Source organism: Larimichthys crocea, chromosome XXIII, assembly GCF_000972845.2.
Source record: "Larimichthys crocea isolate SSNF chromosome XXIII, L_crocea_2.0, whole genome shotgun sequence".
NCBI lineage: Eukaryota > Metazoa > Chordata > Actinopteri > Sciaenidae > Larimichthys > Larimichthys crocea.
Genome location: NC_040033.1, coordinates 10,858,451 through 10,873,143, shown reverse-complemented (window position 1 = coordinate 10,873,143; position 14,693 = coordinate 10,858,451). Strand labels below are relative to the sequence as shown.

At 39.4% G+C, this 14,693-nt stretch overlaps 2 protein-coding genes across 2 annotated transcripts; both read left to right on the top strand.

Annotated features, from left to right (window-relative positions):
- Positions 1-68: 68 nt before the first annotated feature.
- cops5 (COP9 signalosome subunit 5) lies at positions 69-5,105 on the top strand. Its single transcript, XM_010734089.3, has 8 exons — positions 69-347; positions 504-738; positions 1,801-1,929; positions 2,342-2,407; positions 2,700-2,785; positions 2,987-3,098; positions 3,833-3,981; positions 4,824-5,105. Exons 1-8 carry the CDS (start codon positions 211-213, stop codon positions 4,909-4,911), a joined length of 1,002 nt encoding a protein of 333 aa, XP_010732391.1. The 5' UTR covers positions 69-210; the 3' UTR covers positions 4,912-5,105.
- A 2,148-nt stretch (positions 5,106-7,253) lies between these two features.
- On the top strand, positions 7,254-13,173 carry ppp1r42 (protein phosphatase 1, regulatory subunit 42). The gene is made up of 9 exons (XM_010734103.3): positions 7,254-7,390; positions 8,214-8,412; positions 8,494-8,660; positions 8,757-8,895; positions 9,683-9,799; positions 11,469-11,586; positions 11,780-11,914; positions 12,266-12,350; positions 12,769-13,173. Exons 2-9 carry the CDS (start codon positions 8,281-8,283, stop codon positions 12,845-12,847), a joined length of 972 nt encoding a protein of 323 aa, XP_010732405.2. The 5' UTR covers positions 7,254-7,390; positions 8,214-8,280; the 3' UTR covers positions 12,848-13,173.
- The last annotated feature ends 1,520 nt before the right edge of the window (positions 13,174-14,693 follow it).

Below are 14,693 nucleotides of genomic sequence, written 5' to 3'. Positions count from 1 at the left end.
CAAACGCCCCCCCTCCGTGAATGCGCTTTGGTTGTGTTGGTATCATTTACTGTCATGGCTACCTGATCAGTTGGAGGTTTGGCCCTGTTACGGTATCAAAATCTTCGGTTAAATAATAATAATAATAAAAAAAACAGCTGTTCGTGTATTTGAGCAGACGTAGGGTTGTTTTTTTTAACTACTCGTTTGTTTTGGCTTTGCTGTTTCATCATGGCGGGCAGCAGCACGGCTCAGAAAACATGGGAGCTAACCAACAGCATGCAGGAAGTTCAGAGCATAGATGAAATTTACAAGTATGACAAAAAACAACAACAAGAAATCCTCGCTGCGAAGCCATGGACAAAAGAGTGAGTACAAGCTGTCAGTGTTTAAGTCACCGTAAATGCTTACTGTCGTGTGTTATCGTTAAAACACCCGTGATAGCTTGGCTACAAACTAGCATCGGTTTGTTTGTCAACAAGCCTGATATTTAAATCTTTTCTTTTTATATCTTTGACTCATAGTCACCACTATTTCAAGTACTGCAAGATCTCAGCCTTGGCCCTGTTAAAGATGGTGATGCACGCCAGGTCTGGGGGAAACCTGGAGGTGATGGGCCTCATGCTGGGGAAGGTGGATGGTGAGACTATGATCATCATGGACAGCTTCGCGTTGCCCGTGGAGGGCACAGAAACTCGGGTCAACGCCCAGGCTGCAGCGTATGAATACATGGCTGCCTACATTGAAAACGCCAAACAGGTCAGGACACTGACTGCCAATAATAATACGGTGTCTCACAGATTTAATGACTGCATGCACACCTTATGCTGTTAGGATGTATTGTGCATCACTTTCTGTAGATGTTTGGGCAACTTTACTGTAATGTGGACTAGACATTAAGCCATTAATAAGTGCTTGGGTGTCAGATTTAATACATGTGTCTGCCATTAATACTATGGTAGTTATGCCTTTATTATCTTTTGTTACATTAGGAAATAAAAAAAAATATGCAATGTTGCAAAAAACTATGAGCAGGAATACCATATGGGCATTTTGTTTTTTTTTTAATAATATTGCAGCAGTGTGATGAAATAGCTTGATCTGTAGAAGGATTCATTTACTGATTTTGTCTAAATCAAATCAGTACTTTATCCATAAACTGTTTCTCTGTTGATTACTCAAATTGATTGATTGAGAATTTTATTTTGAAACATGTAAAAGCCAAATTCTTCTTTTTTTTTTTTTTTTTTTCAAGATTATTTTTTTGGCCTTTTATGCCTTTAATGATAGTACAGCTGAAGATAGACAGGAAGCAGGGGGCAGAGGGAGTGACACGCAGTAAATGGCGGTCCAATGCGGGATTCGAACCGGGGCCAGCTGCAGTGAGGACTCTAGCCTCTACCCACGGGGCGGCGGCTTAACCCACTATGCTAAGCCAAATTATTCTTGAAGTATAAGATTACATATATCAGATCATCGTTATCCATTTCTCACCGCTATCTCACCTGTATCACACAATACGTCTTACGTCAATATGTCTTCTCACATGGCTGCTACACGACTGGATATGTTTCTTTCTTCTTCAAAGCATCCGTCATAATTTAATACTGTTGCTAAATTCAAAGTAGTTTGAAGTTCCATTATTCCCTGAAAAAAAAAAAAAAAAATCTATGGACTGCACCAAATCCCAGCAGTAATAATAATATTTGATCAATATTTTTATACTCACTGTATTTAAAATAAAAAAAATCTGTTGTATTCTTGTATAATCGTGTATTTCATGCAAGTAATAAGAACCTACATCTATCTCTAATCCCTCAGGTTGGCCGGTTGGAGAATGCTATCGGCTGGTACCACAGTCACCCGGGTTATGGATGCTGGCTCTCGGGCATAGACGTCAGCACTCAGATGCTCAACCAGCAGTTTCAGGAGCCTTTCGTGGCCGTCGTGGTAAGAACGTGGAAATAGTAAACATTTTTCTTCTCAAGCTAAATGCTTCATTTACTGTGATTTCTAATTTGCACCCCATTAAAATGGTATTCAGGAAAGGAAGTCTTTCTAAGTATGACAGTACAAGTTAATGTGACGGTAACTGAGAAGGGGGTGAGATTGTTGATGTATGAGTTGTACGTTTCCATGTAGTACTGATGAATATTTTGCTATTGCAACCATATATGCTATTTACTCTCCATTTGGCTTAGGCAGTGCTTAAATGCCATGGGCGGCATATAATTAAGTGTGTATTTTCAGCGCACTGACAGCCATAGTAAAATGCTCCTGGTGGCCAGATTTGAGTGGTCCCTGGAGGTTTGTATGACCCCTGACTTTGTTTTCCTGTTCTACTGTATCTTGCTTCCTAAAGATCGACCCTACTCGGACTATTTCTGCGGGGAAAGTCAACCTTGGCGCCTTCAGGACCTACCCAAAGGTAAAACAAAGACTGTAGATAACGTCTCTTGAGACTCTTAATTCTAAAAGTAATAAAACAATTAGCTAAGCAATGATTCATGCGCACGTGTGCTCTTTCTCATGTTTGTAGTTTTTTAATTTGGGTTTTTGTATATATTTGTAAATAAACTAGAAGTTATGATCTTGTAATTTGAAGTCTATCTTATTACTTAATTTTACAATAGTGTTGTAATTAATAATCTGGTTATGTTACCTAAAAACTGTTTGGATTGTTGTATTTCTCAGTATTTTTTTTTATTTTTTATTTTCAGGGTTATAAACCTCCTGATGAAGGACCCTCAGAATACCAGACAATCCCCTTGAACAAGATTGAAGACTTTGGTGTTCACTGTAAACAGTGAGTATTAATATATATAATTTACTCTTCACCCTATATCACCATGTTGGGGATATTTACATCAATACTTGTGCATATCAAGTACATTTCTATTTTAAAAATCCTTACCTTAACTGCAGTACTTTTAATATAGTGTGCATATAAATGTATGACTGTGTGCCATACGTGGCTCATGTTTTCGCTTTGATTTGTTTCATTTAGGTATTATGCCTTGGAGGTAACTTACTTCAAGTCCTCCCTTGACCGAAAGCTGCTGGAACTCCTTTGGAATAAATATTGGGTCAATACCTTAAGTTCCTCAAGTCTCCTCACGGTATGTAGGCAACTTCAAAAAGTTATATGTTTGCTAATTGTCTGACATTTTGATTTATGGTTAATTATTACTCTATAACTCATTGAGACATGTGGTCGCCCGCTTGTGATGTCGTGATTAATTGCTGCTTAGTAGCCAAGAGTCCTTGTTTATTGATTTTAATAATACGCTTAATTGAAACTTTTTAACAAAGGATATAAGCATTAAACTTGGACCTGACTCCAGTGATACAGATACTGTTGTGGTTCACCATGGCTCATCTCCTCCTCCCCCCACAGTACACTCTAAAGATTGAAAGCGCCTCATGTGAATTCCCTTTGTGGATGCAGTCACTCTGTCCCGAGCTTGACTAAACAGCCTAAATAGGCATCAGGCTTATCCAAACAGTTGGCTCTTTGGCATTCTGGATGAAGATGAATTGACTACATGTCAAGAACGAGCTGCTCCTTGGGTGACAGGCTTTGTCAGTTGCTACACTGTCACCCTAGTCAGGGGCCCCTGTGTCATTGTGTTTTTAATTACCTTTTCCACTAAAAACACGGCCTCACCTTAAGTAAACTTTTCACCGACTTCTTTTCATTCAGCACAACACACAAAGTGTACCTACAGCTTGTTAGACAGATTTGTAGCCACCGTCAAAATTCTTTTTTTGAAAAATCTGTTGTCTAGCTTTTGTGGACAAATTGTGCATGAATGGGTTTCTGTGTCTGTGTGTGCGTTTGTTGGATGGTCAGAACTCGGACTACACCACAGGCCAGGTGTTTGACCTGTCGGAGAAGCTGGAGCAGTCGGAGGCTCAGCTCGGAAGAGGCAGCTTCATGCTCGGGTTGGACACACATGACAGGAAGTCTGAGGACAAACTGGCCAAAGCAACACGAGATAGGTAAGCTTGGCCCGCTGAGCTAACATGAATTTCATTTAATTTGGGAACTGTCTTTTCAGTGTTCTTCCCATTGCTTACTGTATATTATAGATCCTAAAAAGAAAGTGGATGATGGCATTACTTTTAATTTATTTCATCATGTTTTGTTACTGTGTGATGTACAGTATTTGCCAATTTAACTCATTTGTTGATGACACATATTTGTCCTTATGTTATGGTATTCAACAAAGGAAAATAGTGTAATTAGGGACTTGTATGATGGATAACTACTAGAAATATTTTGTGGTTCAGTTTGAATTTAAAAATCAACGTTTCGTGCTGCAGCTGATAATATTTCTGTCACTACTCAGTCTGCTATAATCGACTGTATTTTCAGTTAATGAATCTTTTTTTCTATCAAATGTCAGACAAAAATTAAAAGTGCCCATCAGAGTTTTCTAAATGACACCTTTAAGTGTTTTGTTTTGTAGGACCAGATTCAGTTTAGAGATTCAGTTTCCAACAACACAGAATGATTTAAACAATTAATTCATTTTCAAAATAGCTGCTGATATTCTCCGATGTGTCTTAATTATAAGCAGAGCAATTCAAACATGAAAAATAAAATAAAAAGAAATGTGTAAACCTGCGCTATTTTCTATTATTTTGCTTTTTAATGCACTATAATTAAATGCTTCTGTGATTTAAACCAACCAAAACAGAAAACTGAGTCTTTTAATTTGTTTATTTATACTAGTTTCATTAATAGTAACTAGATGTTACATCTGTGTGTGTGTGTGCACTGCGTCTGTTTTGCTGGGGTCATTGATCTAATCTCCATTTCTCTCTGCGTTTTGTTTCAGCTGCAAGACAACCATAGAGGCAATTCATGGCCTGATGTCTCAAGTCATTAAGGACAAACTCTTCAATCAAATCAACACATCCAATTAAACCTGAACTATGAGCCGATTTTGGATTTCTCGTGCATGTCTAGCACTTATTGGTTTATGGTTTGTGTTTAACTGCTAAGGGTAGTGTTATCTGTGACTGACCTTGGGAGAGTTTTGTTAATTGTATTTCTTCTTTTGTCCTAGAAGTAGTTAAGGATTATACATTAAGGAAATAAAATAAAACATAAAACGCAAGAGCCGTATGTGGGTATTTCATACTTTCTCAACAAAATTATATATGGAAATGCATGTCTGTATTAAAGAACAAAGTATGTTTTAAGTGGGAAATTTAAGAATTTCACTTGCGTACTATGAGGTGGTCATTAGTCTTTACATATTCTTAAGGTGTGAGGCACTGTGGCATTGTTTCCCTTCATGTTCTGGCTGTTGCTAAAAATCTTTTCGCACGTAGGCCCGTGTTCTTCTGCGGTCCGACATATGAACACACATACACACCGCGGCTGCATTTAATGCATAGTCTAACCTAGCACCAGTCACTCATCCAAGTGTAGCCTGTCACAGCATTACATAATGGAACAACAAACTCAAGCTTCTGCATAGGCTCAAAGGGAATCGGCTGCCATGTGTGGGATGTCTCTGCGGAGTCACTCCCAGCACAGTTTGGCTCTCGGTGGTACACACTCCGGCAGCTCGTCAGGTTGTGGTGTGGCAGTGATGCAGCGCAGAAACAGAAGCTGTACACACTGGAGTCTATTCACCTACCGTGTCTGCTCTCCATCGAAGCAGACACTCACCGAGTCTGCCTTTTTTTACAGACAGCCGCATTGGCCTGGGTTTGTGTCATGTCTTTTTTTTTATGGTATTGTAATGGCTAAATGTATATTTTTGATGTCATGTATCGCAGAGGAGACCGTCCCAGTGGGGCAGTGAAGGTGTCTGTTTTTTCTCATGTGCATGAGCTTTGGCACCACTTCTTATAATGATTTTCTTTTACCAGTATTTAAGCCATGCCTTAAATTGGAGGGGTGTTCGGTACAGCAGTTTAGGAAGAGGAGACTTATTAGATTATAATTAATGTAATTTAGGAATTTGAAATTGTTGAATAGTTTTTCTGCACACGGTCTACTGAATAGCTCATGTTTTTGCCAGTTATTTAAATGCATTACATGGATGACTGTCACAGTGCTGAGAAAGTATTTAGAGTATGCTTTTCTAAAATACTTTGACCTAATGTTTGGTCTTTCATGGTGATTTAAGTATCAGTGGAACATATTGAACTCGTTGGACATGTAAATATTGTGATTATCACCAGATGGACATTTGTATGCATGACTAAAGGTGGAATAGGAAAATTTATGTTAATTCTAATCAAGTCAAATTGTGGGCAGCCAAAAGTCCTTTAGCCGTGTATTTTTACCTTACTCTTTTAACATTTAGCAATTTTCTAATTCCACAGTACAGTATGTTCTTCTCTATTTCAGTATGTTCTCCATTAGTGTAACACACACGCTTTCACAGATTGCAGTGGAATGCCTTCTCTGCTGTCCACACAAAAATACAGCTGGCTGATTTGACATTGACTGATATGGGATCAGCAAATTGATAAGGCTCATGATTAATGGCTATGGGGAGATATAGTATTTATGCCCTATAGATCTAATGATCTAAGATCTGGAGATGTGATGTTTAGTTTGGCTCTCAGAGGAATTAATCCCACAAGCGGTGGTGCCGTGTGTGAAGAAGTTGATCCCAGCTCAGAAATCTGGAGGTGCTACACTTCCTTTCAGACCATGTGCTCCCGCATAAGTGGAGGCAAGTCACTTACAGGAAACCCGGGTCTTGACATGATGTAGATTAACAATGCCAGGGGTCACTGGGAGAAGTGGGCTGTGGTATGGTGCTTTGAAAAATAGATAGACACTACAGATTGGGGAAATGTCATGTCAGCTAGAAAGAAGCAAGCAGAATATATAAACAGCATAAAGATTTAGTATACATTTAGTACAGTGAGTGTGATTTGTGGTAATGTGTGTGTAATAAGGCCATTATAAGACTTGGATAGTGTGACATTCCTGTTAAATTCCTCCAATGCCATTTCTAGATTATAGAATAATAAAGCAGAATTTGTTTAGTCACTCTCTTCAATCAAAAACATAATACATCTATGACCATTTATCTTTCTTTTATTTGCAATAATACAATTTCAATGCAAATAAATATATTTAAAAACTAAATCAATGTACTAGTTCATTCAACAACTACTGGTACTTACCTAAAATAACCCCAAATAACACTGCCAAGCATCCCAAATGTCACAGAAATTATTACATTTATTTCACCGGTGTTACAAAGAATTTTGTGACCCTGCAGATTTTGTGACCGACGCGTTGCTTGCGTGGTTTCCATAGCAACATGATGGTCTCAAACACAGCAGTCTGAACCGCGGCTCGCTTTACAACTCCTTTTTTATTTTAGAAAACTGACTCGCATTTGAAACATTTGCTGAAGGACGTCGAGAGGTAGGAGAGTTTAGTTATATAAATTATAGTTTTGCAGAGTAATAAATTTAATTTGTGCTAAATTTACTTCAAGAAGACGCTACGTTGAAAGTAGCCATCGCTAATTAGCATCCATAAACCGGCGCCTATCAATACCTCCATTAACTTTAGCTGATATCTCCTGTCTCATCCATGAGTGTCGCACTTTCTTTGACAGTGATAAACTGCAAGTCCCCAAAGTCCCAGGAGAGGACAGACCCAGGGGTGTGTGAGTCCAGTTAGCCTATAGCTTCTGTCCATAGTTCAGCACTGCTTATTGATCAGTGTCTCTTGTCTCCTGTAACCTCAGCCTGATGTCCTGAGATCAAGTATGGAAAAGACCTGCTGTCACATCTTTGTCCCTAACCCACCACCACCATATTTTGGCCCCACATACACACTATTATTGGGGAGGTTATGTATAATAAAGCATATTTGCAATGTGAAGTCAAAGTGCAGATTTTCATATCTCAGTATGGGGTCAAGCTAATAAACAAGCCCCATGAGTACTGAATGAAAGGAAGTAGTTGAAGCTCTGCTTTGGGAATTGACAACACAAATGGAGGGGTCGCCAAACCTTTGGCCTCTTAGCAAGTTTCCTGGAGAATAACGATGTTTTATTTCATCAATTATCTCCGATTGCGAATTGACAATTAGGTTTTTTAGGGCAGATAAGGTTAATCTTCGCCTGTCACTTGTGATTACAAATGCGATAGTATTTTGTGTTAGTAAATAGTTATTCAGGGGAACATTTGTTTGCCAGTTAAGGTCTATTTCAGCGCACGTGTATTTTTTTTCTCCCAAGCGGACAGATCTAGTCACTGTGGGCTGAATGCTTGGCTGAAGCTGAAAAGGATCCTCTCTGAGCCACCATGGTACGCCTGACCGTAGATCTGATTGCTAAATCCAGAAACCACTTCAAAAAGAAAAGGGGCCTCGCCTTCCCAGAGTACCTGAAGACACTCACCCACCTCCACTTTTCCAGCAAGAATATCGAAGATATCGTAAGTAGCCATTAATTAACGCTGGTGTTTTGATTCCCCCGTTCCTCTTCGACGCCTCACTTTTTTAATTCTGTTTTTCAGGGTGATCTCTCCATGTGTAGAAACCTCACCGTCCTTTACCTGTACGATAATCAGATCACGCACATTTGCAACCTGGATTTTGCCTTCAACCTCACCCATCTGTACATGCAGAACAACAACATCAGTCAGATAGATAATCTCTCCAATCTGCAGAAGCTCTCCAAACTGTGAGTAGACAACTTTGATTGATTGTTGTCCCGTGCTGTGATAATCATTCTAGTCTACGGTGTGTGAACATGTGTGTGGTTGTTCCTGCTCTGTAGGTATCTGGGTGGAAACAGGATTGCAGTGGTGGATGGCTTGGAGACCCTCTGTGAGCTCAAGGAGCTTCATCTGGAGAATCAGAGGCTGGCACCAGGGGAAAAGTTGCTCCTTGACCCCAAGACTCTCCTCTCACTCGCTGTATGACCTATTTTTACTCTGTTCAGCACAAAGATAGGACGAGGAAACAAAGGATGTCCCGCAATCACACATAATTTGGGCTCTCTAAATGTATTCAAATATTAAAGGAAGGTCTGTTTTTTCTTATTAAACACCAGGATATGTGTGCTGTATCAACCTGGGAGGTTATCACATCCAGTTTAAAAGATCTCAGATTTCTCAGAGGCCAGTGATCCATGTAAAAGCAGTATTGTGCTGGGTTTGATGATGTCAATGAGACCTCTGTTGCTCTCTCTCTGGTCTGACAAATCAGTTAGGTTTGTTTACTTCTTTTACTGCCCAGGCCATGGATAAACACACCAAAAGTCTCAGCTTCTTGTTTGTTTGGATAATTAAAGAAATTGCTGTGCAAATTTAAAGAGTTCCAGCTTTTTATAAATGTGCCATTATAGAACTTCAAACCAAGATGAATATTTAGCAACAGCACTATCTAGAGTCCGATTTGGAAGTGATCCCAGTAGTCCAGACATATAAAGAGCCATATAAAGTATCTAAATGATTAATCCCGGTGGATCACAAGCAAAGAAAAAAGTGAAAATAATGTAAAGTGCATATTTATTTTGGCCACACATAATAGTACTGTAATGTGCTTCTTCTAAGGATGGTTTTGTGCCCATTATAAATTCATGTTAATGTACTTGCAATGCCTTTTTTGGGGAATTTATGTTACATATTTGAATATCTTTGATTACCTTTTGAGTAATGTATTGTATTGAACTCTTCTCTATTTATTAATCTCTTTGCACAGGAATCTCTTTCTGTCCTGAATATCAGTCACAACAACATTGATGACATCAAGGGCCTGACGGTGCTGATGGAGCTCCAGCATTTTTCTGCTGCTGACAATAAATTGCACAATATGGAGGTAAATATAGCTTTTTCAAACACTTCACTAAAAGTGTGTCGCCATTAAAATCGTCTTCTCCGGTGTGACAGATGTAGAAACTGGCTGCATGTTGTGCACTGCAGTCAAAGTGAATGGCACCACATCACAGCAACTATGCGTGACACGCTGCATTAAAGTCAACATACCGGCTATTAGTTGATCGTGTCAGTATTAACATTGTTCCGTAGCTTTCTGCAGCGATGTGTGAAATGATATGGAGAACAGGGTTCTAAAGAACCAAATCCTGCAAATCCCGCCATAGGTTCCCAGTCTCCATGACTCGCACAGGGTCAGAATTATTCAACAAATCAGCGAGCTATTCCCCTGAGACTTTTCTCGCTGACAGCTTTAAACAAGCACAAGTTTCTCTCTTTCCTTGGGAGGCTGATTTTTCCTCTCTGCCTCAGAATCCTCTATTTGATACCCTAAACCACCACTACTTAACATTATGGGAGATTCATCCGAGGCAGAGATATGATTTATGTTCTCTGACTTCCTTGAAAAATGAGCTGCTTGTTTTTGAGGCGTACTCTCTCTCATGGCAGTAATTTTTTAGTTTGCATTCACTTAAAAGGTTAATTACTTCATTTAAAAGGCTTAATTCTTGTTTCTTTGACACCAGAGTAACACATTGAAAACACTTTATAACTGACGACACTGCTAAGAACACAAGTGATTTTGTTTTGAGACGTTGATGCAGGTAATTGCTGTACACGTGTCATTTTTAGCAGATATCTCCTATAATTTATACAACCCGTCTGCCACTATTGATCCTGCAAAGACAGCACTCCAAAGGATCAATCCCTCCTCCTGCGCCATTTGCTCAGAATCCAGAGGAAACATTATAGATTTTTAAAATAGATTATGACAGGCAGTCAGCCAGGGTGAAAAATGGGGAGCATCTTCAGAGACCGTTAGCTGTGTGCAGGGCAGAGAGGACAGGGGAATCGAAGCCCTGGTCAAATACAGGTTCATAACTGGCCCATCATTAGTCCAGGCGAGAGAAGCAGCCAGGCTTAGTGAGTATCCAGCCTTTGCTGTTCTCCACGCCCCCGCGTGGGGGGCAATTTGGCGCTGGGCTGCTCTTCGGTGAGGGCCTTCTGAGTGACGGCCCTGACACGATCATTTATCAAAGCCTGGGAGCGCGCGGTGCTCAGGGGTCCCCTCTGAACTGATTGCAGCACGAGCTGGAAAAGTGGAAGCGCTTTGGCCAAGACAGGAAGGCAATGAACAATCAGAGCGTGTCCAGAGAGTATTCATATTTCCAGGCTTGGATTAATGTGCCTTTAGATAAACATACAACTGCAGGCAACTGGCTGGAGGAGCCAGTCTCACACTGCCCCAGGAGAAAACTTGTAGTTACATGACACCGGCGACACTGTTTATTAAAATAGACTGATGTGTTGTTTATGCGCTTTCCATTGGCCCTTGTACTTCACACTGCCATTCACTTATACCACGTCTTTAAAAGTTTCCTAATGTTTTGATTATTAATCATATTATAAATATGCATATTTGTTTTAAATAGTTTTCTATTGTTTCCTGTGAATACTGAACTTTAGAGACACAGTATTACCATTTGAACTGTTAGTATTAAAATGAAAACGTAACATATAGTTGAAGTTTCCCTTTTTTGTCTATTTTTCAGGAGTTAGAGCATGTGTTCAGCCACTGGCCTCAGCTGCTTCAAATGGATTTGAGTGGGAATCCTGTGTGTAAAAAACCAAAGTACAGAGACCGCCTGATAACTGTGTGCAATAGCCTCGGTGAGATATTATTCATTTTCCTGCTTTATGGCATCCTAATCTGAAAATGTACTTTATTTCTTCGACTTTCCCAGGCTAAGATTTAAGCCACCACTTCATGATAAAAGTAAAAAAATATACACGTTTTTCTTTTTAATTTAAATGTAATTCTTGTTTTTTATTCTTGTTTTTTATTCTTTATTTATTTGTATAGTGACTCTCGATGGCAGGGAAATTAATGAGTTAACCAGACAGTTTCTTATTAACTGGAAAGCATCCAAAGACGCAAAGAAGAAAAAAAACAAGAAACAAATAACGGCCGGACCGCCGGTCCTCTATCCCATAACAAGTAAGTCTTTTTTAATCTAACGTCGACCACTTTATCTCAGTTATTTTCTAATTATAATTCAAAGACTTTCTGTCTTTTGTATTGGCACAGACAGATCTTTGATTTAATTAAATGTAGCAGTTATTTAAGTGTGATAATGTAGAAAGCCATATTATTGAAAACAACCACATTCTGATAATATATAATATTTTTTTCTGGAAAATGTGTAAACCATAAAAAAGTGTTAATTGTATTTTAAAGACTTCCACAGTCTTTTCTGTTGCCATCCTTAACTTTATTATGCTTTACTCATTTGAATTTGTTTGCGTGTCTGTGTGTGTGTGTGTCTTCTGGTGTGACTTTGTACTCCAGACTACTTCAACATGGGTCAGGATCCACATCTTGGTCACATCCACGGCCACAGCCTGCAGAGGTGGAATCCGCAGCAGCCTATCAGGTCTGATATCATAGTTTAAACAGATCTCAGCTAACGTGGGAGAGTCCAAATTTTTTACACACTTTTGTCCATTTTATTACTTAGTAACAATTTAAGTGTAGACATTAAATTCTCAGCTGTCATACAGAATTTGTATATTATATGATGAAATGTACAAATTATGAAGAAGTGCTAATAGACTCGCCCCCCACATCCTGATCCGTCTCACAATTCTTCTCAAAATTTAAGAAGAAATGTATTTATTTAGATTAGTTTTACTGTAAAATAGTATCAGTCATTTTGTGTCAGTTTGATCAATTCTATACTATTTTGTGATCATAGCAGTCTCCATTAAACATTCACTAAATTCAAAGCCACAGAGAAATGCATGAAAAATATTCCCTGACTGATAATGCTTCTTCTTTTTCTGATATCATAGGGCGCAAAATGTAAAAAAATGCAGACTTCTCAGCCATGCGCCTGTCTCATCGCCCATCTGCAGTCACGCTGATGCTTAAGACAAACCAGTCCACTGAAATCTCCACCTCCTCCACACACACACACATTAGCCAGAGCTCAGGACTAACCCTGCTACTGCTTTGTTTGATCACCTTAGTCATCACAGCTGCAGATCTTTTATCCTTGTATATTAAGCAGGACAGTGCTGTCACCCACAAGCTGTGATATCCATAGCTGCAGGAGCTTCCTTGAACTCGGATGATAGTGGTTTATAAATGTGACTTTTTTTTCCCCCCACAACATTTTTTTTTAAATCTTTCTGTTATAACTAAATGTAAGTTTCTATAAATGAGTTAATAGTCTGGAAATGTTAACAAAATAAAAGAATAAAACAGTGAATTAATGGCTTGCTCACATTTACTTCCCTCACTTTCACAGCTGGTTTATTTCCAATTACATTTTTGGGGTCTGACGGTATAAATAATCTATCCAACTCAAACTGTTACTTGCTGATAGTCCTGCATTTTCTGGTGGTGTATGTCATTTTTCTTCTGCATGTATTACGGGCAAATAAGTGAACCATGAGATGCAGGGTGGCACAATCTAAATGATCACTCTGCCTTGCCATTACAAGGCTTTACATTATCTAAAACTAACACAAGCTTCTGTTTAAACAAACGTGATAAATTATTCAAGCCTCTTTTATAGCAAATACAGTAACAATACGGGCGTGTTTATTGTCCTCATTGTTACTGGATGAGTTATTTGGGAGCCACGTGGGTGTGTAACCCCTGAAAGGTTATTAGGGAAACAAGCTTACTTAACCTTTTTTTTTACTTACCTTATAATTAGTGGCCCGGAGCAATACTGTTACTCCATCCTTACAAAAACAATGTTTATTAAGAACAGTCCGAGGATATACATATTATGAATAATTCCTTTCATTAATTTGCCGACATCTCCATTTGGACGCCTGGAAATCAGAGTGATTAATTTGTGAGTCTCGCAAGAATTTCCTCCAATGCCTGCCTGTTGATTGCAGCGCAGGAGTTTATTTATTAGCTGTTCCAATGAGCTTGCAATTCAAGACACCCTGGCAATTAGTCAAATGTTTTGCATATCACCTTACACTTGTCAGCTTGTCTTCAAGGTCTATTGCAAATAGCGTTTTGAAAGACTAACCTTTATTTCTGACCATGACGAGCCACATTTTGGAGGTTAATTCTGACTAACTTTCTTCCCGGTGCCACTTTTTGATAGGCTTCTAAAGAAAATACAGTGTCAGGTTCGCAGCCAATTAGAGTGGGATATGTCCGAAAACATATCAGAGTTAAAGGAAAAGAGAAGTCCTGCCTCTGGCGTTGAAAACGAGCCTCTGCTGCCCTCAGACAGAAATAAGTTAGGAAAGGGAAAGAGCAGTCTTCTGCACTGCGAGGGAGTGTTATGGGCCGAGTGATTAATTACGTCGGAGTGAAATACTTGTCCGCCGCTTTGTGTATCCAATAAATTAAGGGCTCCTGAGACTTTTACGCACACAGGTGAAGTGTTGGATGAGCGTACGGGGACTTGGTGCGCACCTTTTCTGCAGACGCACCACTTTATAAGGATAAGCTGGACGTGGACTGGGATTCTTCTGCACTTGAAGAGCAAATTCTCTCTCCTATCGAAGCCCCTCTTTTGGATTGCCTTCATGTCGTTTTTCAAGACAGCGCCTTTGAGAGAAACCAGAGGTAAAACATTTTATATCAAACCGCCGGCCAGAAACTGCTCTCATGAGTTTGTACACTGGCAACACGCCTGGCACGGACTTCATTTGTACTGCAGGTCTTTGGACATGTCACTGAGCAGTCAGCATGAATTCAGGTGTCTCTGGTGCAGCTTTGGACAGCTGTCTGTTCTGTCATG